This window comes from Hemicordylus capensis, chromosome 8 (genome assembly GCF_027244095.1).
Source record: "Hemicordylus capensis ecotype Gifberg chromosome 8, rHemCap1.1.pri, whole genome shotgun sequence".
Classification (NCBI taxonomy): Eukaryota; Metazoa; Chordata; class Lepidosauria; order Squamata; family Cordylidae; genus Hemicordylus; species Hemicordylus capensis.
Genome location: NC_069664.1, coordinates 28718378 through 28745099, shown reverse-complemented (window position 1 = coordinate 28745099; position 26722 = coordinate 28718378). Strand labels below are relative to the sequence as shown.

Genomic DNA, 26722 nt, shown 5'->3' with positions numbered 1-26722 from the left:
TATGGCAACCAGAAAACAAAAGAATGTTATGCGGTTCCCCTATGTATCTCACCATGAATATTGCCTCTGCTGACGATTTAGCTTCTATCAAGAACCTGACTTGATGTAGGAAGATCACTTTTAGGCTCCCAAATGAGAGACACAGAGCCTTATCAACGGCTTTGTTTTAAAAGTCTTTATTTATAAAAAAAGTACATTTCTTTCCACAATTGAACCACTATTTGTTTTTTTGTTTTAAATTTTATACAAGTAAAAGAGGTCGAAGCAATCGCTTCCTCCAAATGAAAACTCCCCCATTGGCCCCAAAACAAACCCAAAAAAGTTATTACAAAGAATGGGAAAAACAAACGAACAAAAATCATAAAGCAATTTCAAGTCCATTACATTATTCATAATATTCTTCTCTCTCTTGCACACGCACTCTCTCGCTCTCCATTTTTTCTTTACAAAAAGCACTTACGACACAGATTACCAAAAAAAGTAGATTTTTTGAATTTTGTTTTTTTATTAATCATCTGCCACAATGATACTTACAGCATTGATGTGGGGGGGTGGGGAAGGGAGAAAGGAAGAGGATACAGTCACTGGAGCTGAGGAAACTTATTGGGGAGCGGGGAAAAAGAAAAGAAAAATAATAATAGCCCAGGTTTTCATCTGGTGTGCAATCAATCCCCACTGATATCTATTTACATTGGTCGAGTTTCTCCCCCTAGATAGCCATTACATATACATTCGCCTTCGAGAGAAGAACTCACGGAATGTTCTAGAAAACAGAATGCCCCTCCCTCCCTATATAGCACCACGTACACAAGATCATATCCTTGTACTTTTGGTTAATTCATCCACAGTAGTGAACACCCCTGGTTTCCCATACTGATGGAAAATCCGGGGTTTAAACCAGGAGCTTCAGGATTCGAAGCTGGGACCTAACCCACTGAGCTATCTCGCTATTGCTTGTGCTCAGGCCTCAGAGCCCTCTTCAGGTGAAGAAATGAACTGCGGCATGTAACATGAGCCACTGTGATTGGCCGGCAGCATGGAAACTTTGGATTGGCCAGGCCTGGTATAGATACACGAGGAATCTGGCCGTCCCTGTGAAAATATGTTCTGCTTGGACTCAGAGACTATCAACCAAGTATGACTGCCCATGATTTTGGCTGGCCCTGATCGTCATAATTGCCAACATGGATGTAGAATTGCAGTGTTTCTCTGGACAAAATTGACAGGGAGTCCTAACACATCCCCATTGGTCCATCTGCACGTCGTTGCCACGTCTTCTACTAATCCAAATCATTTTTCTGTTTCTAATGATTCGGAAAATCTTCTCATCAAATTTCTAGATGATTCCACCCAATGAATGAAGGGCTCCCCTGCCTCCTAAAAACCAACATGGTTGCTTCATCCCCCCATGAGCGTTTTGCTCAATGGGATTTTGCAACGAACGCCGCCCCAATGATTGAGTTTGTTTTCCTTGAGGAAACCTCTGGTTTCTCTTCTCTCTTTTTATCCCCCTGGTTGAATAAAAATGATTCAAAAGGAGGAGAGGAACGAGAATCAGGCTCGTAATTAAATAAGGGAAGGGAAATTGCAATGGTAAATTGCAAGGAGTAATCCCAGACGTAAATCCCATCAGGAAAACACCTGCCATGTTCTGTTTCAACCGGATTCCATTTAGTCTGCAGCATAGACCTTGCTGTTTGTTGGGTGCCCAGGAACAGAGAGGGGAAAGAGCTGGGCCCAGAAACAAAGATGTTTTTCTCTTCCCCACATCTCTGGGGCTGATAATATTACTCAAATTAGACAAGCGCTTCTTGCTTTCCTTCCTGCTGGGGAGAGAGCCAAGGAAAAAGGGATGACAGGTCTGCCAACAGCTACTGACCGTGATAGATGGAGCTTCCATGCTGGGATATGGAGGCCGTCTACCTCCATATCCCAGATGATGTGGACCAATAACAGGGGAGGACTATTGCCCCCATGCAATGCTTGTGTCAGCAGGGGATGATCTGTCTGCCAACAGCTATTGACTGTGTGCGTAATGGAGCCTCCATGTTTAGAGGCAGTCTACCTCCAATTACCAAATGATGGGGACCAAGGACAAGGGAGGGCTGTTGCCCCCATGCAATGTGTGTGCACTATCTGGCAACTGGCTGGCCAAGCAGGATGCTCGATCTGCCAGCAGGAGTCTTCTCCTGCTAACTCGGGGCTGAAGACAGATAATTGTTACTAAAAGAGCTGAAGGAGGTTGGACAGAGCTTTCATTGCCCAGGGTGTAGACACACCCACTCAGATCAAACAGGGTCTGGAAGTTTCTGAAGCGCTGATTGGGCAGAGATTATAGTGAGATGGATGTGCATACCATGGGAAACAATGCCTTTATCATATCTTGCAAGGGAAAAAACAAATCAGATGAATAGCCTGTCTCCAGGCTATGATGCCCCCTTCGCTGGTAACCCACAAGGCATGTGGGAGGTGTTACAAAATCCACTATTTGGTTGATAGTGGATTTTCTGGTAATTCATCATTTTGTACCAAATATGATGAATGAACAAAGATGAACAATGATAGTGGATTCTTAGTTCATTCATCATTTTGCACCAAAGATGATGAATGAACATCTTTGTTCATTCCTTATCTTTGGTGCAAAATGATGAATGGCCAGAGAATCTACTATCAACAAAACCCAATGCTCCATGGGCTTGTGGTTTTGGAGGTGGCTGGCACCCCAAGTGCACTACACTACAACCCGCTCTGGGCCACCCTGGTGCCCCCACCCACGTGGAGTTATGGGGCTGCTGAAATCCCTATCACTGCCCATTGGAAAAAGGGTAAAGATGCACAAACCTCAAAAATTTGTTAAAAATTACCCCTTTGCCCAATTTCTTTGAAATTTGGGTTGTAGCTTCTTTCCACCCATTGGGCACTACCACCCACAACAAGCTGCTCTGAGCCACCCTCTGAGCCGAGCTGCTCTGAGCCACCCAATGAGTTATGTGGTCACTGAAATCCCCATTATTCCCTGTGGAAAGAGCATAAAGATATGCAGACTTCAATTAAAAACAAACAAACCTCCTTTGCTCAATTTCTTTGAAATTTGGGTGGCAGCTTCCTTCCACCCATAGGGAACTACTACCCACAACAACCCACTCTGGGGCACCCTGGTGCTTCTCACATGGAGTTATGGGGCTGCTGAAATCCCCATTATTTCCTATCAGAAAGATGCTTAAATGTGCACAAACTTCATTTGAAAAAAAATCACCCCTTTGCCCAATTTCTTTGGTAGCTTTGGTAGCTTTCACCCATTGGGCACAACCACCCAACCCACTGAGGCCACGAAATGGAGGTCCACATCTCCAAATTTTTTCAGGTCTGAATCTGGGTCATTTGTTTTGTACCCAAATCTGGGCAACTGAGCACAGGGGTGATTTGTTCTCTCTACAAATCGCCCAAATCAGCGGGATTTGAGTACAAATCGTTTTGTACCCGAATCAATTTGCACATCCCTAATTGGCAGTACTGTCAAATTCTGGCAAACATCCAAGCTGTGGTGAATTTCAGGAGGCTCTTCGAACAAGAATCTGTAGAAATTTCAAGAGGGGCCCAGAGAGGTTTCAACAAGATTTGCAAATATTCTAAGGGCTTTGCCCATCTATGAAGGTGCCAATGAATTTTGTTTCAAGTTAAATTTGAGGCATGTGCAGAAGGCTGTGCTGAGGTAAAGAATTTCAAGGGAAGCAAAAATAGGTAAGATTCGCAAACTTCTTGTGGGTGGTCGCTACAAAATGAACTGACGCTTCTATTCAGCGATAGGTCTGTTGCTCTTGGGCTCTGAGCATCAGGGACAGGAATCTCAGCAGATGTTCCTATTGTATCAGAACCCTTCGCAGAGAAAAGCCTTGATCCATAATTTTATTTTGCAGAAGTCTTATTTCACGCTATAGATTAACTGTGAATCGTTTAGCCTCACTAATTAGGGTCCCGCGGGGGTCTTGCATCCGATTCAGGGCCGTTTAATACATGATGAATTTCCTGCACAGATTATCAATGCTGGGTAAAGAATGGCAGCGGATCGTGACACCCTATTGTCATGCGCGCTGAACATGCACGTGATTCTTTCCCCTCCTGAGCAGGGGTGGGGAGGGAGCTCTGGTGGGCGGAAGGGTAAGTGTCAATTCCTACATGAAGGTGCTACCTACTAAGCCCCCGGTCTTGATCATGGAGGAAAGATGAGGGTTAGGAGGACTGAGGCAAAGCAGGCAGGAGAAGTCATGGCTTCTTCGTCTCTTGATTCAGCCAGGGAACAAGACTGGGGTCGGTGGGCATGAGTGGGACCACCCAGGGGAGATCTATTTAGAAAATCTGTTCTGGGTGCAGTGCCTCTAACTGGCTTGTTTTCATGACAGCCCAGTGCAGCTGAACGTCTCTTCCTTGCCTTCCCAAGACCCCCCTGCAAACTGAGCAGAGAGGCACCTTTTAACATGGCGAGTCTCTTATATTTAGCAGGGGGGGGGACAGGAAAGCAACTGGCCCTATCCTGCCCCAGCATAGCATCTCTCCAGTGGCGGTTACTGGCGCTTACTTTATGGTTTGTTTGTTTGTTAGATTGTGAGCCCTTGAAGCAGGGAGCCATCTTGAGTGGTTGTTTATTTGTCTACTTTGGAAACTTTGGTTGAAAAGCATAGTAGCAGTAATGGTGGTGGAAAGTGGGGTTACCCGGCTTCTCTGAGCAACATTCTACGGGGCCACTGATTGGTGACACCTGTGCAGATCCTGTCTATCAGAGATCTTTGAGATAGGAACATGGGAAGCTGCCATATACTGAGTCAGACCATTGGTTTATGTAGCTCAGTATTGTTTTCACAGACTGGCAGCGGCTTCTCCAGGGTTGCAGGCAGGAATCTCCCTCAGCCCTATCTTGGAGATGCTGCCAGGGAGGGAACTTGGAACCTTCTGCTCTTCCCGGAGCCGCTCCATCCCCTGAGGGGAATATCTTACAGTGTTCACAGTTCTAGTCTCCCATTCATATGCAACCAGGGCAGACCCTGCTTAGCTAAGGGGACAAGTCATGCTTGCTATCACAAGACCAGCTCTTGGGCATATCCTATTTCATTAAAGGAAACACCATAAACCCACGGAGGTATCCATGGATACTGAATGCGATTAGGTCAGGGGGTGGCCCATCTATGTACTTAACAGTATCCATGCATACGGGATGCCTGAAAAGGGCTCAAGCTTCTGGACTGCCTGCAAAACTATCTCCCATGCCTCCCTCTTCCCTCTATTCCTCACCCTCTTCCTTGCACAACCCCCCCCTCCAAACGAGATGCCCCCAATCCAAATTATGTCAATATCTTTGTCCCAGAAACAGATCGAAATGATGCAGGCCTATGTGTATCAAGGCAAACCTCGCTGCAAGTTATTCCAGTTGCAGAATGTTGCATTTTGGAACACAGAGACTTTGCAATTCTCTTTGGCCAGAATATAGAGGCCAGCCTTTGCCTCTCCCCTTCCTCAAGTCGTGATCTAGCAGGGAGGACTCTTTGCCACCCAGGACTCTTGGCCACTTCTCTACCCTGCGAGACGCTATGCACAAAACAGACCATCTGTCCAGTCCAAGGCTACTGCTGAGTATTCACATTTGCATGTGAGCTGACCTGCAGCCTTGGAACCATGCTACATCACGACTTAGTCATTTCGGGGCTTACTGGGTAAGAAATAGAGGGTGCCAGCCAAGGCGGGAGGGAGCAGGGTGGCAGATCTGGTAAGCCCGTTGGGGGCAGGTGCTGTTCCAGCCCCCATGGCAACTCCACAAGGTTCCTAGCCCAAAGCTCCTAGCCCTTGGCGGCCTCTCAGTCTCCCACAGAGCTACTGCTCGGAGCATAAGAAGCTGGCTAACGCCCGGTCAGACCAGGCTATCTGGTTCGTCATGGTCTGCTCTGGGTGACGGCAGTTTCCCAGGGTCTCAAGCGGGGAGCCTCCCCAGCTCCCCGAGATCCTTTTAGCCAGAGAAGCCAGGGACGAAAGTTAGGAGCTGATGCGTGCAAGGTATGTGCTCAGCCATGGAAGTAAATTAAGGCACAGCCTCCCTGGCCAGAGCTAGCATCCGGGGATGAACTGGTGGTCAAAGCACTGGGGAGCAGGAAGGAATAGGGTTGCTCTGTGTGTGTGTGTGTGTGTGTGTGTGTGTGTGTGTGTGTTTGTAAGACTGCAGTCCTCTACGACTAAGCATAGACAGCGCTGGGCTCCTAGGCAGAATCCGACAATCCTCTTAGACCCAGAAGGGAAGGGCCAGCCCAATGAGGGAGCTTCAGTGGCGGGGCTGATGGAACGGACAAGACGGCAAGAAGACCGAGAGAAGACGGGTGAGGTGGGGATGGTCATATTCGGGATATTCCCAATCTGGTGGAGAAGGAGCCATTTTCATGCTAGGCTGCTCAGACCTTGAAGGCTGGTTCACCCTGCACACCGTGTGTGTGTGTGTGTGTGTGTGAACTGGCTCCCCTAAAAAGTGTTTGGGACCATCCCACCGGTCCATTCCCACTCCCAAGCCTGATGGCCAGTCTATCTTGTGCAGTGCTGGCCTCAGGCAAGAGCCTTTTCTTGCTACCTGAGATCCTGGGACACAAGATGCCGGGGACGGAGGCTGGGACCTGCTGCAGGCCAAGCAGGTGCCCGGCCACTGGGCTACGGGTCCACCCCCTGCAAGCTTCATGCCCTGAACATGCCAATGTGACGTGCACCATCCCCAGGGCCAGCTCTGAACACTGATATGTAGCCATCTGGAGGGGGAGGCGGGCAGGAGAGAAGAGGCAGAGCTGTGGACTCTGAGCCAGCCATTAGCCTCAGGCATAGAATGCAGAGAGCTGAATGGGTCCCTGGAGGTCTTCTAGTCCCGTCCCCCCCCGGGATGGTGCAGGAAACTGCTACTGACAGATGCCTGCCCAGAGTCATGAGGTCAGGAGCAAATACCGCCTTAGAAGAGCAAAGAGTGGCCATGGTAACCCCTCGATCTCTCTTTCTCTCTATACACTTACACATATACATGGGAAAACCAGTCTTCGAAAGAGTGCAAAAGAAGTAAAACATACCAAGAGCATCATCATCAGGCATGCTTGTCGTAGTGGACATACCCCCCCTCCCGTTTTAATTAGGAAAAAAAAACCATACCATTGGAGGAAAACCGCTACACTGGGCCCTCCCTGGGTATCATGCACTGTCCTCTTTGTTTTGGGGGCGGTTCTTTTGATGTTGATGTTATTTGTTCCGCTTAAAAAGGAGGGGAGGCAAGTAGACTCCCCCCCCAATAGATGCATTGTGGGAAATGGCAACAAAAGCTCAAAGGGATATACAGGTACAGATATACAGCTCAGGTGAATATAGTGACTTCTTGGTCATGGTTGATGCTTTTGTGCTTTCTGTCTCTGCGGTCTCCCCCCTCCAAAGTCCATTGGCGTGCCCTTGGCACCCTCCCTTACACAAACGTTAAGACAACATAGAAATTCCAGTGTTTTTAGGGGGGGTGGGCAAGGGAGGGGGAACCCAAAGGTTGACGAAGAGACACTTTAAGACACAAACAGAAGGTGGGGAGGGTATAATATACAAGGATGGGCAAGTAGTCATTAAAGCAAAGAGTACCAACACCAAAAGCCACTGATCAATACAAACAACATTGTCGGGGGCAAAAATCTGTGGGAGAAATTAAGCAAAGGGGGGGGGAAGGAACATTCGCCACCCTCACCTGCCCCCCCAATGGACAAGCCAAGCAACCAGGCCTCCCACCTCTTCCTGGTTGTCTCAGAACCAGGGGCAGTTCTTCCAAAAAGTCTTTCTCTCGCGCTGCCCACCCCCTGTCCCAAGGCTGATGTGTGTCTGTGTGTGTGTGCGCATGCGCGGGCTTGTGTGTGAAAGAACACGCGGGGCTGTGTGTGGCAGCCCTGGAGCTCGGAGGCAGCACACGGCACATGAGAGGGGGGCAAGAAGGGGGTGGGTGTGGAGCAAGCTACACATACCACTCTTTTTTGGAAATAAAAGATCCGTCATTCTGAGAGACCATGTTCTCGGCTATGTCCAGTGGCTCGGGGTCGTATTGGAAACCGAGTGTCCTTTCGTCGTAGGCCTCAGTGTGGGCCTCGCCCTCATCCACCGTGAAGTAAGGCCGCTTGGACTCGTCGTCATATTTGTTGGGGCCCACGCCCAGCTTCCGCTCTCCTCCGGCACCGTCGTCCTCTTCGTCTTCATAACTGTTGCCCCCGAGTGGGCCGGCCTTCTTCTCATCGTCCGAGTCGTCAGGGTACTGAAGGTTCTGGGCCATGGGGGGGTGATGCTGTGGGATGCCGGCTTTGCTGTACCCATTCCCGTACACGTGCTTCTTGGTGCTGTAGTCGCCCTTGAAGGTGTGACGCCGGTGCCGGAGCACCACAAAGACCACGACGGCAACCACCACGACCAACGAGACTCCGCCCACCACGCCCCCAATCACGGCTGTGGGGATGTTCGACTGCACCACGGTTGCGCCAGGTGGAGACGGGGTGGAAGGGAATTCTGGGTAGGAAAAGACAGATGGAAGGGGGAACAAGCGTCAATCTGTGAGGAACTGCGACATCATGCTTTAAAAATTAAAAAAAAATTGGGGGAGATGAGGAGCAGGAAAAAGGGAGGGAAAAGTCAGGGGAGGGGAGGGGAGGTGCCTATCTATGGAACCCTCAACATGGGGGTTAGCGCTTGGCTCTATGCAACCAGATCAGCTTTGCCATTGCACACAGTCCTGGAGTGTGGTCAACTCCTTAGCAGGCCAAGCACATAGTGCCATGCATAAGCCAAGTGCACCAGAACATCCCAGCTTCATGTTCATCTCAGCAACACAGACCTGGAATGCTACGAGCATGCATTCATGGCGGGTATCTTCAGATCATGGGACCCACAGCTGAGAGACATTTCCCCCCCCACACTTCCCCTCAGAATTCCTCTCTGCAAATACTTATACCGAATTTTAACCAATATTTAAGTATTTTGCCGAATATTCGGCAACCGGGGAGACCTGATTTCAAAACACTTAGTGACGGTTGACGGTATTTGATACTTGGCAGGAGGCATTATTTTATGACTGAGATGTTCAATTTGATGCCTGCCAAATTCAAGACCATTGAAGAGAGCCAATGGGGCTAAAGTGCAGGATTTTTGGAGGTGAAAGTTTAAATGCATAATGCAAACACGGTTCAGATTTGGATTGCTGCAATCAAGAGCGGAATGGCAAAACTGGACATTCTGAGGAATTTGCAAGTTTGGTTTTGTTGATTTCTCCATGCAGATATTCATTTCTGCTTTATTGGTGCCTCATTTGGTTGAAAGTTAAGTAGAGCTTAACTTAGCAGTCTGCATGGGAGAGGTATCTCTTTCCCAAGAATAGACAATGCACAGCCCTGTATGCAGATAACTTCACATTTGATGTGGCTGTTCCAGACAGAAGTCTGATCACACAGATATCCAGTTCATCTGATTCTTCCCCTCTAAAAAATGATTGTGTGAATTGGAAACCCATGTGGAGTGTCCCTGTAAGACATGGGATTACCTGTATGGTGGAAAGGAGGGTGACTGGGCCATTCTTCCACTCTGCCATGCCTACCACCATCCCAGGAATATACAAGGGACTTCTGAACAGGTTTTAGTTGGTACTGAAGTAATTAGTCAAAATTGGCACTAGGGTATTTAGGGAGGTGGCATCAGGGTGGTTATAAGTATTTATCAGAGCTGTGTTTGCTTCAAAGAGAAACTTCTGCACTCCAGATCTGAACCCATAAAAGCTCAACTCTGCAACCTGCACAAGGTATCCAAATTAAACAGATTTACTTATAACTCCCCATTTTGCACCTTGTGATATTTAGAGGTATACTGCCTCTGGCCATGGAAGTTCTGTTCACAACTATTGCATCTGTTGAGCCATCTCTCTGCCACGAATTTCTCTAATCTTTTAGGAAAGTCATTTAAAACAATGGCCCACACTCTATCTTGTGGCAGTGAATTCCACAAGCTAATTCAGTGCTGTGCGAAGAGGTGCTTTCTCTTGTCAGTCCTGAATACTGCCCATTTTGTCTGTCCCAAATCTAGTACCCATTTCGCTGGACAGCCCTGAGTTCCGAGAGAGAGAAATTTGTCCTCCTTGCCATTCTGTCTGCAGGAGCCATAATTCCACACGCCTTTATTGTGCTCCCTCTCGTCTCTTTCATCACGAAACACCAAAACCTTCCTTCTCTCTTCTAGAGGTCAGAGAGAGTATTGGTTTTCCCTCCACAACATGGGAAAAACAGGCCCCCCTCCTCTGAAGCGAGAGTGGGGCAGGGTGGACTGCCCAAGGTCACCCCAGGAACGCAGGGCTTGGAGACAGGGGCCTGGCCTCCGGCCAAAGGCATTGCCATTCCCGTACATTACCTTGCGCAGACACTGGGGGAGAGAGAAAGGGGGGAAAGAGCAGGACAGTGACCGAGACGGAGAGGGAAAGGGCCCTCTCGTCTCAAGCACAGCAACGTTTCAAGCACAGCCCGGGTTTTACCACCAGCAAGCTCCCTCCACCAGCAGAGAAAGACTCCGAGGCACAAGTGAGCTTTAAGAAGCTACAAGCCCAGTCCCACAGACACAGACCACCCTTTCCTCCTCACGCCCACCAAACATCAGTATGAAGAACATCGCATTCCTACTGAATACCGACGGCCTTTGGTTTAACCTTTTTGCGGCAGGTGAAACGGAGGACTCAATTAATAGAAAAATGCTGAGGATTCATTTTGCCTGGTAGCCGCTCTCATCTGGAAACCGTGTCCTCTGACACGTGCTCATGGGGCGGGCGGGCGGGGGTTAGTTGCTTGGAGGTGAGGGAAGGGTCCTTTGCACATGCGCAGGAGCACTCTTATCTATGATGCTGCATGTCCTGGGGCCTAGCCCTAGTGCTGAAAACAGGCTCTGGGGCTGAGCTCTAGAGAGGCTCCAGTTAGGAAAAGTTATGGTTCTACAGAATGGTGGGCTACCCGTCAGGGATGCTGCAGCAGTTTTCTGCACTGTGCGGGATTGGTCTAGAGAAGATGTCTGAGGCCCCTTCCACCTCTTCCATTCTATTCCGAGAGGCATCTGGCGGGCCACTGTGGGGAACCAGATGCTGGACTGGAGAGGCATTCTGTCTGCTCCAGCAGAGCCCTGGGTGGTTACGACTATGCACCTCCCCATGAGCAAAGTGTGCTCACATCCTGCCAGGGCAGGCCAGCATGTCTGATGGCCCACCAAGCTGTGGAAGTTGCCAGCTACATATGGTGGCCCATCAGGGGCTAGAGAAATGCCTTGCGTTTTGCTCCCTGCCCGAGAAGGCGGAGACAGGAGGCTGCCAAAGACCTAGCAGGATGCTAGGTCTACAGTTCTGCAGTTCAAGAACATCAGAAGAGCCCTGCTGGGTCAGGTCAAGGCCTATCTAGCCCAGCATTTGCCGCGGCACAGTGGCCCACCAGATGCCTCTGGGAACCCTCCTCCTGCTGTTTGTCTTCCACAACTAATATCCAGTGGTACACTGCCCTTGAAGATGGAAGTTCCATTAAGATGTCACAACTAAAACCTTTCTGCCACAAACCTGTCAAATTCCCCTTTAAGCTTAGTGGCCAATACCACACCTTTTGATAGTGAGTTCCATAAATTTAATATGCATTGTGTGCAGAAGTCAACCAACCAACCAACCAACCAGCCAACCAACCAGTCTTTTCTTTGGTCTGTCCAACTGGGTGACCCGTTGTTCTGGAGTTGTGAGAGAGGAAGGAAAAACACATCCTTGCAACTACTATCTTCCCACAATGCACCATTCATCATACTAGGAGAAAAGGGATATTGCCACGTTTCATGAGCATACAGAGTCATCTATTCTACGCCAGCTGGGAAACTCCGAGGAAAGGATCCCTGAGCACAGACCTTCCCGCCTCCCTGCCACACCTCCCATTATTAAGAATTCGACAGCAAGATGCGGTTTGTTTCCACACAATCCCCCGACACTTGTCTGCTCACCCTTGTGACACCCGGTTGCCATGACACTCCCACAGATCTCTCTTTCCCCTGCTGCTGCCTACAAAGTGGGTGTGCCTGTGGGAAAGGGGCAAGACCCGGAGATCTGCATCCCACTTTTCTCCCCACTCCTTTTGGATTCTTGAGGCTACTTCTTTAGGTAATCCCAGATGTTTCAAGCATTTTACTGGCTCTGCTTCTGGGTCTGACACACCGGCATACGGCGAGTGAAGCATTCCCCACCCATCTTCTCCGAGAAAAGACTTTTTGTTTCCTACATTTCTGCAAAGCTAGGCAGGCAGCTACTGAATACACAGGAGCAGCAGAAATCAGAAATCTGGCAACAGACACAGAGAGGAGCAGGATCACGGCTGTCTTGCCCTGGATCGAGATGGTTCAGCTGAGTGCCTATGTGTAGAGTCAACACACATGCTCAGCTGTGCACATGTCAGGCTTGCTGCACACAAGTGGGAAACTCCCCCGCCCCCCGCGGCCAAAGCAGGGTCCTTAGTTACAGGGAAGGAGCCCTCTGCATGCACAGCTGCATTTGTGTTGACACCATGCAGACAGTTAATGGTGGTAGATCTCACCTTCACACATATTCACTCATCTGAGCATGTCATGATGTATGAGCTCATCAGCTCTAGCGAGACTGGGGAGAAGGAGGAAGGGAATGAGCAGAGGAAGGAAGGAATGAGAAAGCGAGGGAAAGAAAGGGACTCTCAAAGGAAAGACACAGAATGACAGAGGGGAGGGACAATCAAAAGGAACATTCTCAACACCACCACCTGGTGGCGGTAGAGACCAGCTCTGTACCCAGAGTCTTGAGGTGAGGATACTTCAAAGTATTCCGAGATTCTTTGCAGCCCGTTTCCCCTCTGCAACTTCCTTTGCAAACACAGTCTGCCTTCCCATTTTTTGATCAGATGGACCAGTTACAATGCAGGGCTGTTTGTTCTCAGGGAAAGGATCCCCTAAGAGCAGAAACTCACAATGCTGGTGGGTTATTTATTTATTTTGCAAAGAACATTGGTCCGCGCTCAAGTTCCCCTGATGCACGCTTGTCTGATTTTGCAAGCCAGCCTTTACTGGGAGACTGCATGGGGATACGTGGATATTTCAATCAGATTATGACTAACCGATTAAATGGCATGTTCGACTTACGAGGCTGATGATTCTCCCCCAGGAAACATGCCTATCATGGGGCAGAGGGACCTTCTGTATGCAAAGCAGGTGTTCTACCCCCGAGCTATAATCCCTCACAGAAGAGGAGTGATGGTAGCCTCAGCAAACAGGAAATGCAGCAGGAAGGACCTCCTTAAAGGGGGGGGGGTTGGGCTAAGGCACTGTTGCCATTTTAGCATGATGGTGGCCTGGCCCTGCATCCCACATAGAGTTGAAGTGCAAGAGGATCATTATTTGCATGCAGAAGGTCCCAGGTTCAGTCCCTCACATCTCCAGGTAGGGTTCAGAAAGATCACCATCCAAAACGCTGGAGATCTAGTGCCAGTCAGTGTGGACCAATGGGTCAATGGTTTGGCTCGATATAAGGCAACTTCCTTCATACCTTTGTGGATTCTCCAGTCCACTTGTATTACTGGCAATCTCAGTGGAGCCTGTTATTTGCAGCTGGCTAGGTAAAGAGCACTCTCGCCTCCTCCCTTACCTTTTCTCACATCTTCCTGCCATCTGGGAGCTGCTCCTGATAGAGATGTGCATGAAACAAATGTATGAGATTTGTTTCAAATTCAAACCGAATTCCGAAATTTCACTTCGAATTTGGATCACATTTGGATTTGGTCCAAAAATTCAATTCAAATCCAAATAGATTTGACCCTGTTTTGGCATCTTTCAAAACCAGTCAGGGGGCCTGAATGGTTTTAAAAAGGTGCCAAATGGCTCTCAAACGGTATTTGAATCAAATTCTGAAAATTCATTTCAAATTCAAATCGAATTGCCCTTTTAAGGGGTGATTCGATTTGAATTCGAACCACTCAAATCACCCAGATTCGATCTGAATCGATCTGAATTGGTTTGCACATCCCTAGCTCCTGGCCTTTGCTGAGCCCACTAAGCGACACAAGCACCGGAGTCACCTCTCCACCACAGTGTCTTCTTTCCTCCCAGGTCTGTTGCCCCACGCTTCACCTCCACTGCTCATAAATTACTTACAGTCTTCAGCCTGTGTAAATCCCCCGGCTTCCTTCTCCCCCTCTGTCTATATGGGCCGTTCCACCCATTGCACATAGCAACAAACATGCACTCTCTGACTGGCCTTACAGTTTTCTGCACAACCTCAGAATTCATTTGGGGGAATCAAAATGGGAGATGGAAAAAGCTGGATCCACAGGACACCAATACCCTGGGATCACGGATTGCCCAGGTCTGTGCACCTTCACTTCAACAGAGCTTGCTCAGGAGAATGTGAACACAGATGCACATGTAAGACTATTTCAGCACAAGTCTCACCATTGGTCCATCGAGCCCACCATATCCAGTGTGACTGGCAACACCTCTCCAAGTTCTCAGGCAGATGTCATCCCTAGCACTGATAGCCAAGATCCTTTAACTGGAGATGCCGGGGATTAAACTTGAGACTTCCTTATGCACACAAAGCACATGCTCTCTCGCTGACTTCCCCTACTTCCTTGTAGGAGGCATTTCATGTTAGTGTGTGTGTGTGTGTGTGTGTGTGTGTGTACATGTGCACACATGCACTATCAGGCTCTCCCACTTCCAGCACCAAAATGTCTCAGGCCAACTCTGCCGAGGCAGGACTCAAGCACTCCCAGTAATGTTGGGGGTCCCACTGCTTCAAAAGGAACTGTCTGGCTGGGAAGCTGTGTTGGTTTGTGTGCGCCCGTGCGTGTGCATGTGCATATGCGCGCTGCATATGAGAAACCCATTAGGAAGCAAACAATCTGGAGAGGATTAGGAGGCTGCTGTGACATGGGAAGGGCAGAAGGAACAAGGCATGGCTGAGGGTGGGAGCTGCAGGGAACCCGTCACGCTCATCCCTATAGCGCTGAAGTCTCTTCTGTCCCCCTCGCCAGCGAAAACAGGGCGCATAAGCCCTGGCTGGGCTCCAGCAGCTGTTGCATTCAGGCCCCACTTCCTGTCCCCATGCCAGGAGCTCGGCCTCCCGGGGCAGCAGCTGGAAGCCACGAGAATAGAGGGATTGCTCTGGGCTTTGCCCTGGAAGGGGGCCGAGCTGCAGTCTGCCTTTTGATCCAGCCAAGGCGGAAAACAATGGGGGCCTTCTTCTGCATGAGCTGATGGGGCTGGCCAGGGGCCTGCACAGGAGCTGGGGGTCTCCTCTCCTATCACGGGCAAGACGGTTTCTAGGATCCTGTCCAAGGGAGGCTGGGGCTGCGTGGGACCCACCTGTTGCAGACAGACAGCTGGAGAGGACATGCCACCGGGGCATGCTGGGGGGGCGGATCTCTCTCTTCCCACACAGCTGGAAAGGAGGAGGGATGTCTCAGCACCACCGAGCTAATCTGGCGTGTCTGGTCTGCAGGGGGGGGGCTCCCATCCATCCCTTTTGGGGGGCTCCCTCACAGGAGCCAAGCAGCGTCCCCTCCAAGGCGTGTCGGCACGTCCGTGCGCTCACCAGTTTTTGGATGTCTGCTCAGTTGATTTTAGATCCCGCTCAGGTTGAATCCGGAAGGCCCTACTCTGAATGCATGTCTGTGCACACTGCCTGGATGCTGCCACTCGGAACAAAACTCATTCCGCACAGAGATGGAAAAACCGCAGAGAGAACACTGGAGCCAAGCCCAAGAGAGAGCACAGAATCCTGGGGTGGTAATGTGACGTCTGCTCTGCCTCTCAAGGTGCATGTGGCGGCCCTAATCGGAGAACGGCCACACAGGGGCCATAAGGCACACCGACTCAGACACAGCCCGGCTTCCAGATGCACAGGGTGGAGAGTCTTGCAGCGAGGAGTGTGAATCGTCCCCCTTCCCTAAGCAAGGGCCTCCCTGGTTTGCATTTGGATGGGTGACTTAGACGTGAGCACGGCCTGCTGTATGCTATTCCCTTTGGGGATGGGGTCGTAGCTCAGTGGGGGAGCATCTGCTTTGCATGCAGGAGGTCCCAGGTTCAATCCCCGGTGGCATCTCCAGGTAGGGCTGGGCAAGACGCCTGCCTTGGCAGAGCTGCTGCCAGGTCCGTGCTGACAATACTGAGCAAGGTCAGACTCTGCATCAGGCCGCTTCCTTCCTAGGCCCCTCTGTCACCTTCGGCACATTACTCAGAAGCCAGTCTCAAGGTATTTACTCCCATGCAAGCGTGCACAGGACAGAAGCCTTGGTGTGACCGTGCTCACCCTGCAGAATCGCTGTGTCTTCACAGAGTAGAGCCGATGGCTGCGTAAACAATGGATGGGAGGAAAAAACAACCCTTTGCTAGCTAGCCAATACCAGAACTGACTTGACTGTAAATAGACTTCCAGACCTCATGGCTGTTAACAAAACACGAGAAGCAGTATCTGCTAAAGGCTAAATAACCAAGCGGGGGCTGGAGTGGGGGGGAAGCATTAGCTGGGGAGGCCCACAATCAAATACTTGTCTTTTTGTGCTGAAGCCTCACTGTGCAGAATTCCTGAGGACGCTACCTACGTGCCATGCTCTTTAAGCTGTCCTTAAAGGTCCGCAGATGTGTGGTGGGGTGGTGGGAACTCGGCCAGGAGAGGAAAGGCACTCTGCACATGCTCAGGCAAACACGTGATTCTTCCAAGGCACCCAAAAGGGAATTCTCTCATGGATACCAGCAAAAAATGAACCCGTTTTTAAGATTCCTAAGCTCAAGTGATGAAATGTTCTGCGTCAGCAGTTCTCAAATATGCCTCCCCCACATGTCGCTGGACTAAAACTCCCATCATCCCCAGCACCAATGGCCAAAGGCGGGGGATAATGGGAGTTGTAGTCCAACAGCTGGAGACCCGGGTCTGGAAACTCCTGTTCTACACGACAGTTGGCTTAGAAGTGACTTAAAAGTGTTAACAACTAACACCTGCTAATGCCGGGCTTTGGAATGATACGAGACGGCCTTTGCCTGCTTCTCCCCCGCTTTCCCACTGCATGATGGGTGAACGCCAAAGCTCCTCTTTGCCCAGCCACACGTCCAGCTATTAGCAGATCTTATTTCTGCCGCCACTAAGTTCCAGCCTCCTTCCACAGCAACAGCTGCACACAGCAACACCCGGGGCGGACTTCTGAGGAACAGACCCAAAGGTGACTCCTTCCCCCTCTTTGATGCCCAGCGAAGAAGGGACGCTAGACTGCAAGGGAAGTGAGCCGGGCTTCGGTGAAACCCTGGCCTGGATCGGTGGCTGGCAGACACTCCGTCCATCCTCAGCCTACCAATGCGCTGCGGACTGGAAGCTGCATCTCCCACCCTCGAGGATGGAGCTGTGCTGGAGCGGGTGTGTGTGTGTGTGTGTGTGTGTGTGTGTGTGCGGGGTGTGTGTGCGCTGCCTGTGTCTGAAACCGCTGGAAACTCACCCAGCTGCCATTTGCATTTCAGGCCACGACGGATGTCGGGACAGATGCCAGATGGGTCTTAGGATTTAATCTCCCTGCTGGGTCACCTATTGCCTGTCAATCAAATGCTCCCCGGTGGGGAACAAGAGTGGGGGGTGGGTGGGGGCTCTGCCTCTAGCAGGGGCGAGATTAGTGAGGGCGGTCCAGAAAACAGCTTCCATTTCAGAGCAGCCAAGTTTTGCTCCTGATCTGGGCTTGCGTGGGGGGCCAAGGGGCGTCACTCTGCCTGGAGGATTTTGAAGGCTGTGAGTGCGGCTCAGGGACACATGATCTGCCTGGCACGCCGGAGGTCCCGGGTTCAATCCCCGGCATCTCCAGCCGGAACGGAGAAAGACCTTTCCCCGAAACCCAGGAGAGTTGCTGCCGGTCCGAGAAGCCGAGACTGACCCAGACGGACCAAGGGTCTGACTCAGTATAAGGCAGCTTCCTATGTGACTTCTGTGATTTATTTTCTTTCCTTCATCCTGAAGGCTAGGGGGCAGGTGACATCACCTGGCAACACATCTCCTGGGGACCCACCCTCTGCCCTTCTATCCCAACTGCTCCCCCAGATCCATAAATCATCATCATCATCGCCACTGGAGCCCCCCCCGCATTTGGGGGGGGGGCTTAATTCCTTGCTGATGATAATTGGCTGCACATTCTGATTAGAGTGCCAGCTGATTAGATGTCTGGGTGGATTAATCTTCTGCCTTTTAACCAAAGAATCCATTCATTAAACAATCCTATTGAAAACAAACACAACTCAGACTCTTCCAGTACCTAATGAACTGAGATGATGGCATAAGCTTTTGCGGGCTACACAGCACCAGTAATTTGTAGGCGATGGGGCCACAGTTCTGTGGCTGAGCGTCTGCTTTGCAGGCAGACGGTCCCAGGTTCAATCCCTGGCAACATCACGAGGTAAAACTGGGAAGGACTCCTAATTAAAGTGTCGGAGGAGCTGCTACCAGTCAGTGTAGACAATAATGAACTAGATGGATGACGGGGCTGGCTCAGTATAAGGCAGCTGCCTAAAGGAAAGGAAAGGTTGTGCAGCCCAGTCGGTGTTGATGCCCAGCAACCACAGAGCCCTGTGGTTTTCTTGGTAGAATACAGGAGTGGTTTGCCATTGCCTCCTCCTGCGCAGTGTGAGATGATGCCTTTCAGCACCTTCCTATATCGCTGCTGCCCGATATAGGTGTTTCCCCTGGTCTGGGAAAAATACTAGCGGGGATTCGAACCCACAACCTCTTGCTCTCTAGGCAGGTTGCTTCCCCACTGCACCATTAGGCGGCAGCTGCCTATAAAGTGTAATCCTCAGTAAGCATAGGGCTGTGTGTGTGTGTGTATGTGTGGTACATGATGAGAAATAAATGTGCGCGCGTGTGGACACACACATGCACCCAACTGCAGGAACTTAAGTTCTGAGTCTCCCTTAAACATATGCAAGACCATCATGGTGACGATCCAAAGAGCAGTAACCGGCCAAAGCAACCTCCTAGCGACGCAAAGTTAATTAACTCAGCCGTGTGATAAATCAACCCTTTGTCTCCATTCAGGCCTGCAGAGGTAGCGTCAAGCTTCCTTCTGACTTCCAATGCAGCTGATTCTCACTCCAGCCTCTCTTGTCGGTGACTTTCCGCTCAGCAGCAGAGATGGTCCCTGGGAGAGTGACATGTTCTCCCCTGGGCTCCTGAATGTTGCCATTTCGGATGTGAGATCTGCGTCCATTCCGGCTTGTGCGTAGGGCCTGAACGGTTTGTCCTAGGCATTGTCCGGGGGACGCTGTCGGCAGATAATAGCATATCTCACACTGGAGGATGAGCAAGAGAATGAGGCCCTGAGAAATTATTGGGCCCTGTAATGGTGTCGCCTGCACAGAGGCAAGGGGAGAAGAAGCAACAGGCTGGGTCAGGCTGGGCTCTTGGTGCTCCATTTATGTCCTATCATGTGGCTGTTGTCAGTGAGAAGCTTTTCATGATGAGGAGTCTGCCTGCAAGCAAGGAGAGACCCACCACCCATGGCCTGGGGGAAAGGATGTCATTGTCCAGGGTGAACTGATGAGATGTTGCTTGGAGTTGTTGATGAGATGTTGGGAAACTGTCAGTGACCACCAGTGCTGTGCGGTCATTTCCCCCTCATGGGTCTGTCCTGTAGTAATCTCTGCTAGCTGGGCAAAAGAGGCACCTTTCAAGTGGTGTCTCTCTTTATATTTAAGCAGGGAGTACGATATTCTCCTTCGGGGATGAGGCCATAGCTCAGTAAGAAAGCATCTGCATGCATGCATGCAGAAGGTCCCAGGTTCGATCCCTGGCAGCATTTCCAGGCAGGGTGGGTAAGGACTCCTGCCTGAAACTCTGAAGAGCTGCTGCCAGTCAGTGTAGACAATACTGAGTTAGATGGACCAATGGCCAGATGTTGCATAAGGCAGCTCTCTTAGGTTCCTATTAGGATTCTTTTTCTATGTCAACCGCTTTGCGAACAATATTCCTGACTGTTTGCAGACCATCTTTGTGGGAGATAGTGGGGCCCAGACCCGCCTTCTGAGGATCCCACACCGTGACTCTGATGAAGTGGACTGTAGTCCGTGGAAGCTCTGCTACAATAAAGCTGGTTGTCTTTAAGGTGCCACAAGACTCCTGGCTCCTTTTTGCTGCTCTAGACTATGAGAGAGAACCCTCTGGAAATTGAAAACAAAGGTGTGCATAACCAAGCCCTCAGTCTAGGAGGTGATTGAAGGAGGTGTGAGATAACTTGCAATTCAATAAGCAAAACCTACTGCTTGTTATGAGGAGGAAACGGCCATCGCCCATATGTTCTTCCCCACTTCCTATTAAAGTGATGTTCCAGACTCAGGATAGTTTTGTGAAGCCACACCTGCCGCTGTGTGTTTTGGGTCTGTGGTGCTGGTGCCATTTCTCCCCCAGCAGTCCTTAGGGCAGGAGTTCCCATCCTTAATTACCCAAATGTCGTTGGACTACAACTCCCATCCTAGGCTGCAACTCGTGTCACCTCAGGGCTGTAGCTATAATTGAACAAGCAGAGGGTGCCGGGGGGGGGGGGGGGGGCTGGGCCCCTGAGGGAGAGGGGCCCCACAGCGGAGCAACAGCCTGGCCTCTGCTCTCCCCCTCCCACCTCTCTGAGGAAGAAGCTGGGAAGGTGTGGGGAGGAGGGACCCTTTTTGGCCCAGGGCCAATCCCAACCTTGCTACGCCCTGCATCAACGCCGGCCACAATGGTCCAGAGCAGGGATTCTCAACGTTGGGTCCCTAGATGTTATTGGACTTCAACTCCCATAATCCCCAGCCCCAGTGGCCTTTGGTTGGGGATTATGGGAGTTGAAGTCCAATAACATCTGGCGACCCAACGTTGAGAATCCCTGGTCCAGAGCTTGTAGGACTACAACTCCTGCCATCACCAGCCACAGTGGCGAAAGGCCATTGTGGCTGAGCATTATGGGAACTGTAGTCCAACAACATCCGGGCACCCCCGGCTGAGAGTCAGGGGATGGGGATGCATTGACCGCACTCAGACGACAATAATGACGAGGCCACATCACAAAGTAGCGTCCTGAAGCCGGTCCTAGGGAGGGACACGCTTCCTGGGGATGTCTGGCTTGCGGCTTCTACTGACTAATCCACTCAAGCCGTTCACAGCACAATGCAATTCACGTTGATTCAGAAGCAAGCCCCACTGAGTTCCATGGGGCTTCCGTGCAAGGACATGTCCTCAGCATTGCATCCTCTCCGAACAAGCTTATGGACGTTGATCCAGAAGCAAGTCCCACCACAGTGAGCGGTGCTGAGCCCAGGGCACCGGAGGGCAGCGTCAGTCTGCCAAGTAAACCCATCCACCCCAGGCTGGCAGCCCTGGAAGGGACCCAGGTTTGCCGAGCAGCACAGAGTGGCAGCGATGACTGCAGATTAGGCCTAGACCACACGGTTCCCAGGGCAGGAATGTGAGTGTCTGAGGGCCGTTGGCAAAGACGTGGCTGCCTTCGACTGTGGCGCTCTGTCTGAATCGGCATCTGTGTTCATGCGGCTGTCCTGCGCATGCATGAGCTCTTGTGCCCGCGCATGCTTGGCAGAGCGTGCATCCTGCAGGGCAACACACCTATCCCTGGGAAGGCCTTTGAACGCCTGTGGAGACCCCGCAAAGCCTCCCCTCAGAGCCTCTATATTAGATCTCCCTCCACAAGCCGGCAGTAATCAAGTTCCATGTCTCTCTGCATGGATTCACCTCAGCTGACAAATGTCCTGCAACGCCAGGGAAGCTATTAGGTGAACAGATTGCAGGAATAAAATATTAAACTTCCACTTATCCATCTTTTTAATGTGTTGTAATTCTGATGCCAGCTTCCAGCCTTCGCTCGGAGCACACCGTGGTGCAGGCCGCGCCAGCCAGGCTTGCACCCTGGCAGGGCAGCGAGATAATCTGTGGGGTGGAAGAGCACGGCAGGAAAGGGCACCCATGCGCACAGGGGCATGCGGCGGGTCAAGAAGAGCCGCCCACTCAGACCTGGGTCCCTGCTATGTGACAGAATTGTCTAAAAAGGTAATAGCAGCTTGAGAGAGCCATTGTTGCCTGTGATGTTCATCAGATTTATGATCCCCCCACCCCGAGGAACCCAGGGAACTGCTTTATACTGAGTCAGGCCACTGGTCTATCTGGCTCAGGACTGTCTACACTGACTGGCAGCAGCTCTCCAAGGTTCCAAGCAGGAGTCTCTGATAGCCCTACCTGGAGATGCTGCCGGGGACTGGACTCCTGCATGCAGAGTAGGATTATTCGGATGTAATTATGAAGGTGCCAAATTGAGTCAGACCCTTGGTCCATCTAGCTCAGTATTGTCTACACTGACTGGCAGCGGCTTCTCCAAGCTTGCAGGAAGGAGTCTTTCCCAGGCCTAGCTGGAGATGCTGCCAGGGAGTGAACCTGGGGCCTTCTGCATGCGGGCAGTAGGGATGTACAGGGAAGTGGCTGGCCCAGTTCGGTTCGAGTCTGGGCCGGACTTGAACCTGACCAGACCAATTCGGTCCGGCATCCCCTCGAACCCCAGCCAGGCAAGGTCCTCGAGGGGGCAGGCGGGTCTGCAAAGGTCATGCCAGAGGCCATTTGTGCAAGCGCAGCAGCATCCAAAATGGCTGCCGTGCTGAAATACGGAGGCCTGAACAGGCCGAAAAACTGGCCCAATGAGCCAGAGGGGGTGAGAACAGAGGCCGGCGGGGGGCGGAGGGGGAACCTTTGTGGACCTCCCTGCAGCCTCAAGGACCTCCCCATGCAGGGGAAAAGGTAATTTAAAAACAAAAACAAAAACCCTTAAACAAAAAATCGGCCCTGAACTTGGTTCGGTTTGATGCTGAGCCGTCCAACTGAACCAGCTCAATGTCAAACCCGTTCGACGTCGGGCCTCTTCACACATCCCTAGCAGGCAGATGCTCTACTACTGAGCCATAGCCCTATCCTCTACAGGTGGATGTGAAATATGGGGTTCTCCCTGTAGCTCAGAAGAGCCCTGAACAGGCAGGATGTTTCAGAATATTATCCTTGGACGGCCGTCTTGAACTGCATTGCAACTTAAGCTACAATCCATTGTGCCATTACATTGCCAGTCAGTGTAAACAATACTAATCTCATTGGACCAATGGTCTGACTCTGTTTAAGGCAGCTTCCCATGTTTGTATGTCTTGGCAGGTAAATGTCCTGAACGTGTAATACTGGGGAGGCAGAAGAATCCGCAGAAATAAACATATTGACAGATATTGCATACGCCTAATGCAAATTCAAGAGGTTTTTTAAAAAGTTCCTCTATTATTTCTGATCAAGCAGGTTATGCAGGTTTTGGGAGCACGTCGGAAACCTGCATGACCTCTTTTGCCAAAGCAGGACAGAAACAAAAATGAATGTTTGTGCTGCAAGCGACAGTGGCTCTCTTCTCCTTCCTCGGAGAGTCTAATAAATGAGGGGCTGCAGGCTGGATCCATTTCTCCGGGCTGGCCAGCTGCTTGGCTTGGAGGGTCGAGCTGTATTTGCTGCGAGCGGCTCTTAGGGGAGATTTTGTGCTCTGCCAACAATGCCTAAATTGCCTGCAAGCCTCCAACAAATCTACCTGTAATAGCTCAGCCAGGCTGGCTGTGCCCGCTCCATTGCTAGCCTAATCGGCCCTTGGGGAGTGTCGGCTAAACATATTCTGAGGCCATGAATGATTAACAAGGATTTTACTTTGCGTGTTCTGGCCTAATGAGGCAGCCACTAATCCCCTCCAACCTGGCATCTTCTGGCGAGGGCTCCGATCCGGCAGCCTCCCCGGTCACCTGGGCCGCTCTCCCCGGTGAACAGCAGCACCAACTCAACCCGGGTTTCTGCTCCTTTCTACTCAAGTTTCTCACCGGCAAATATTCTGAATTGGACTGTCAGCCAGTCAAAGAGCCTCTAATTGATTAATCATCTGCCTTCTTACTGATGGCTCCATTAACTAACCGATTAAACAGTAAAACCCATTTGCATATCACCAGAACCTCAATTCTGGTGCTTTGGTGAGATGTTGAAGGAAGCAGGAGATTCCTTCGCATTGAAGCAAAGTGTCTGCTCACAACTGCACAACAGAAGGTCATTCCTGTCCCTAACATTTTTTTTTTCATACTATGCCAGAGACACGCCGGAATGAAAAGAGCTTCCGGGGGGAAAAAGACGGAGTCCACTAATACAAGATTGCTCTTTGCCGATTAAATGGATTAAAGCAGGGCTTCTCAGCCTTGGGTTCCCAGATGCTGTTGGACTACAACTCCCATCATCCCCAGCTACTACGGCCAAATCTTGTTTCTCCAGATGATGCTGGACTAAAACTCCCATCATCCCAGCTGCGATAGCCAAATCTTGGGTTTCTAGACATTGCTGGACTTTGGCCATTGTGGCTGGGGGTGATGGGAGTTGTAATCCAACAACATTTGAGGATCCAGATTAATTATATCATGTGCAAAGAGGTACTTGGTTTGTCCTGAACTTAATGGCAATTAGCTTCCGTGTGTGATCCCAGGTCATGGGGTGCTGCCCCCCTGAATTAAATCCCTTTGTAAAGGAAAGTGTGCCATTTAATTGGTGTCGACTCCTGGCAACCACAGAGCCCTGTGAATGTCTTTGGTAGAATACAGGAGGGGTTGACCATTACCTCCTCCCACGCAATATAAGATGATGCCTTTCAGCATCTTCCTATATAGCTGCTGCCCAACAGAGGTGTTTCCCATAGTCTGGGAAGCACAGCAGCAGGGACTCGAACCAGCAATCTCTGGCTTGCTAGTCAAGCCACTTCCCTGCTGCACCATTAGGTATACTGCTTCCTATTTTGACCTATCCTGTAAACGTCCTTTGGTGGTTGTGGTTTTTTATTTTCTAAACAACTTTTTTTTTATTTTCCTAACTTGTTCTTTGGGGTGTTTCCAAACTCAAAACAAATACCAACCCAAACATTAACACACAAAGCCCTGGAGGACGTACCAGAATGCGTCATTAACCAGCAGCCGGAGAGTTCGCTGCACATTGTTGAGCTAGCCGGGTGTCACTTGTATGAGGAAGCACCGCTCTCTCTCCACCCGCCTCATCCCGACCCACACGAGCCCCCCGGGGCCCCTCTCCCACCATAAGCCATGTGCCAGTTCTCCATGGAAAGCTCCCCGCCAGCACAAGAAGCAGCTTCTGCAGATCAATATGTCTGACTTGAATGGATGGCAAATTGGTGGCTCCTTCTTGGATGGGAATTCTCTCAGTCTGGCTGCAGAGCTGCTGCCCCGTGGAGATTAGGATCAAGCACTACCAGGAAATCAAGCATTAGACAAAAACGTCTGAATGCAGTGTGACCAAGACAGCTCCATTGCCTGTGCAAGAGATCTGGCGTCCAAAATGCAACTGGCTATTGCAAATCAATGATGAGCTTCAGCCTTCCTCACCTCTGCAACTCCTGGCCATGTGTACCTCTCCACTCAACCCATTACCGCCCTAGGTTCACTGTTACTTCATGTCCCGCCTCCACAGGCACCCCCCTCCCCCGTTCCTTGAGCCACTTCTCTTGGCCTGCTTGCAAGTTTGGCCTCTTCCTTTTCTAAGCCTATGCCTCAGCAGGATCAGGGCAGTTCAGCCAATGGAAGATAAACATCTACCTGTCTGCCTTTGTGACATCAGGGCAGTGCAGCCAATGGCAGCCAGACAACCTTCTTCCTGCCTGTTTCTCTGTGACATCAGAGCAGTTCAGCCAATGGCCATCAGGCAACCTTCTGCCTGCCTGCCTGTGACAGCAGGGCAGTTCAGCCAATCTTTGCCTAGAGGCTTTGTTGTTAACAGAAAATGTCTTCGTGTGTTAACAATATTGGCTGTTTAAAAACAAATCAGTGAAAACCTACAATCTAGGCCAGATGATGAACTACCTAGGAAGCAGGGGGGAAACTTGAACTCTAGATAAAATTAGAATTTCTGGGTCACAGAAAGCCTCTGCCTTGAGCCTTTGAGTCTCTTCTACCGCTGGACAGAAGGCAAAACCACAACTTCTAAATGACACTGGGGGTGGGCGGTCTTCCTATTCTCTTCCTTATGGTGTTATGACCTTAGCCACTACCACTGGCTCCTTGCTACTGCATGATGTCACTTCCTCCCCCAGCAATATCAACAACTCTTGATGCCATTTTCTCTTGCTATCATCAAACCTCGAGAAGTCTCTTCCCTTGCTTGGGGCGAGAAAAGGCGGTTTCCCTCTCTTATTATAACTCCCCACAATATCGTCTGACATCACTTCCTTAACGCCTCACCCTTTTGACATTGCCTACTTCTGCTGCTTAGAGAAAGAGTCTCTTCTCTGCACCTTATGAGACCAGCAGACTTCAGCAACGGTGCAGACGCGCGGTGAACCAGAAAGGAACAACTGGCTCAATGGGTCCCAAACCAAATATGTAGAAAAGTAACCGATCCCATCAAGAAGAAACAGCTGTATTTCTGACAGGCGACTCTGTTTTGAAGACTGAGCAAGCCACAGGCTCCTCAGCAGGCGGTGCTACCTTCATCTTGCCCTTATAACATTCCCGGCAGCGTCTCTTTCTCTCTCTTTACTCTTGCAACACATAGACCACTTTATTGCTTTCATTGCTCAGCTGAAACCAGACGTGGAAAGGAAAACAAGGGGAAGCG

At 50.5% G+C, this 26722-nt stretch overlaps 1 protein-coding gene across 5 annotated transcripts in view; it reads right to left on the bottom strand.

Annotated features, from left to right (window-relative positions):
* Positions 1 to 26722, bottom strand: part of NECTIN1 (nectin cell adhesion molecule 1) — a 183265-nt gene that overhangs the window by 50556 nt on the left and 105987 nt on the right. The window contains exon 6 of one of the 5 annotated variants that reach the window (XM_053269579.1): positions 161 to 8538. The exons of the other annotated variants lie outside the window; for them this stretch is intronic. Coding sequence (XP_053125554.1) covers positions 7997 to 8538 — 542 coding nt within the window. The 3' untranslated portion in view covers positions 161 to 7996. Of the gene's footprint in view, positions 1 to 160; positions 8539 to 26722 lie in introns of those variants that run through there. 5 annotated transcript variants of the gene reach the window in all.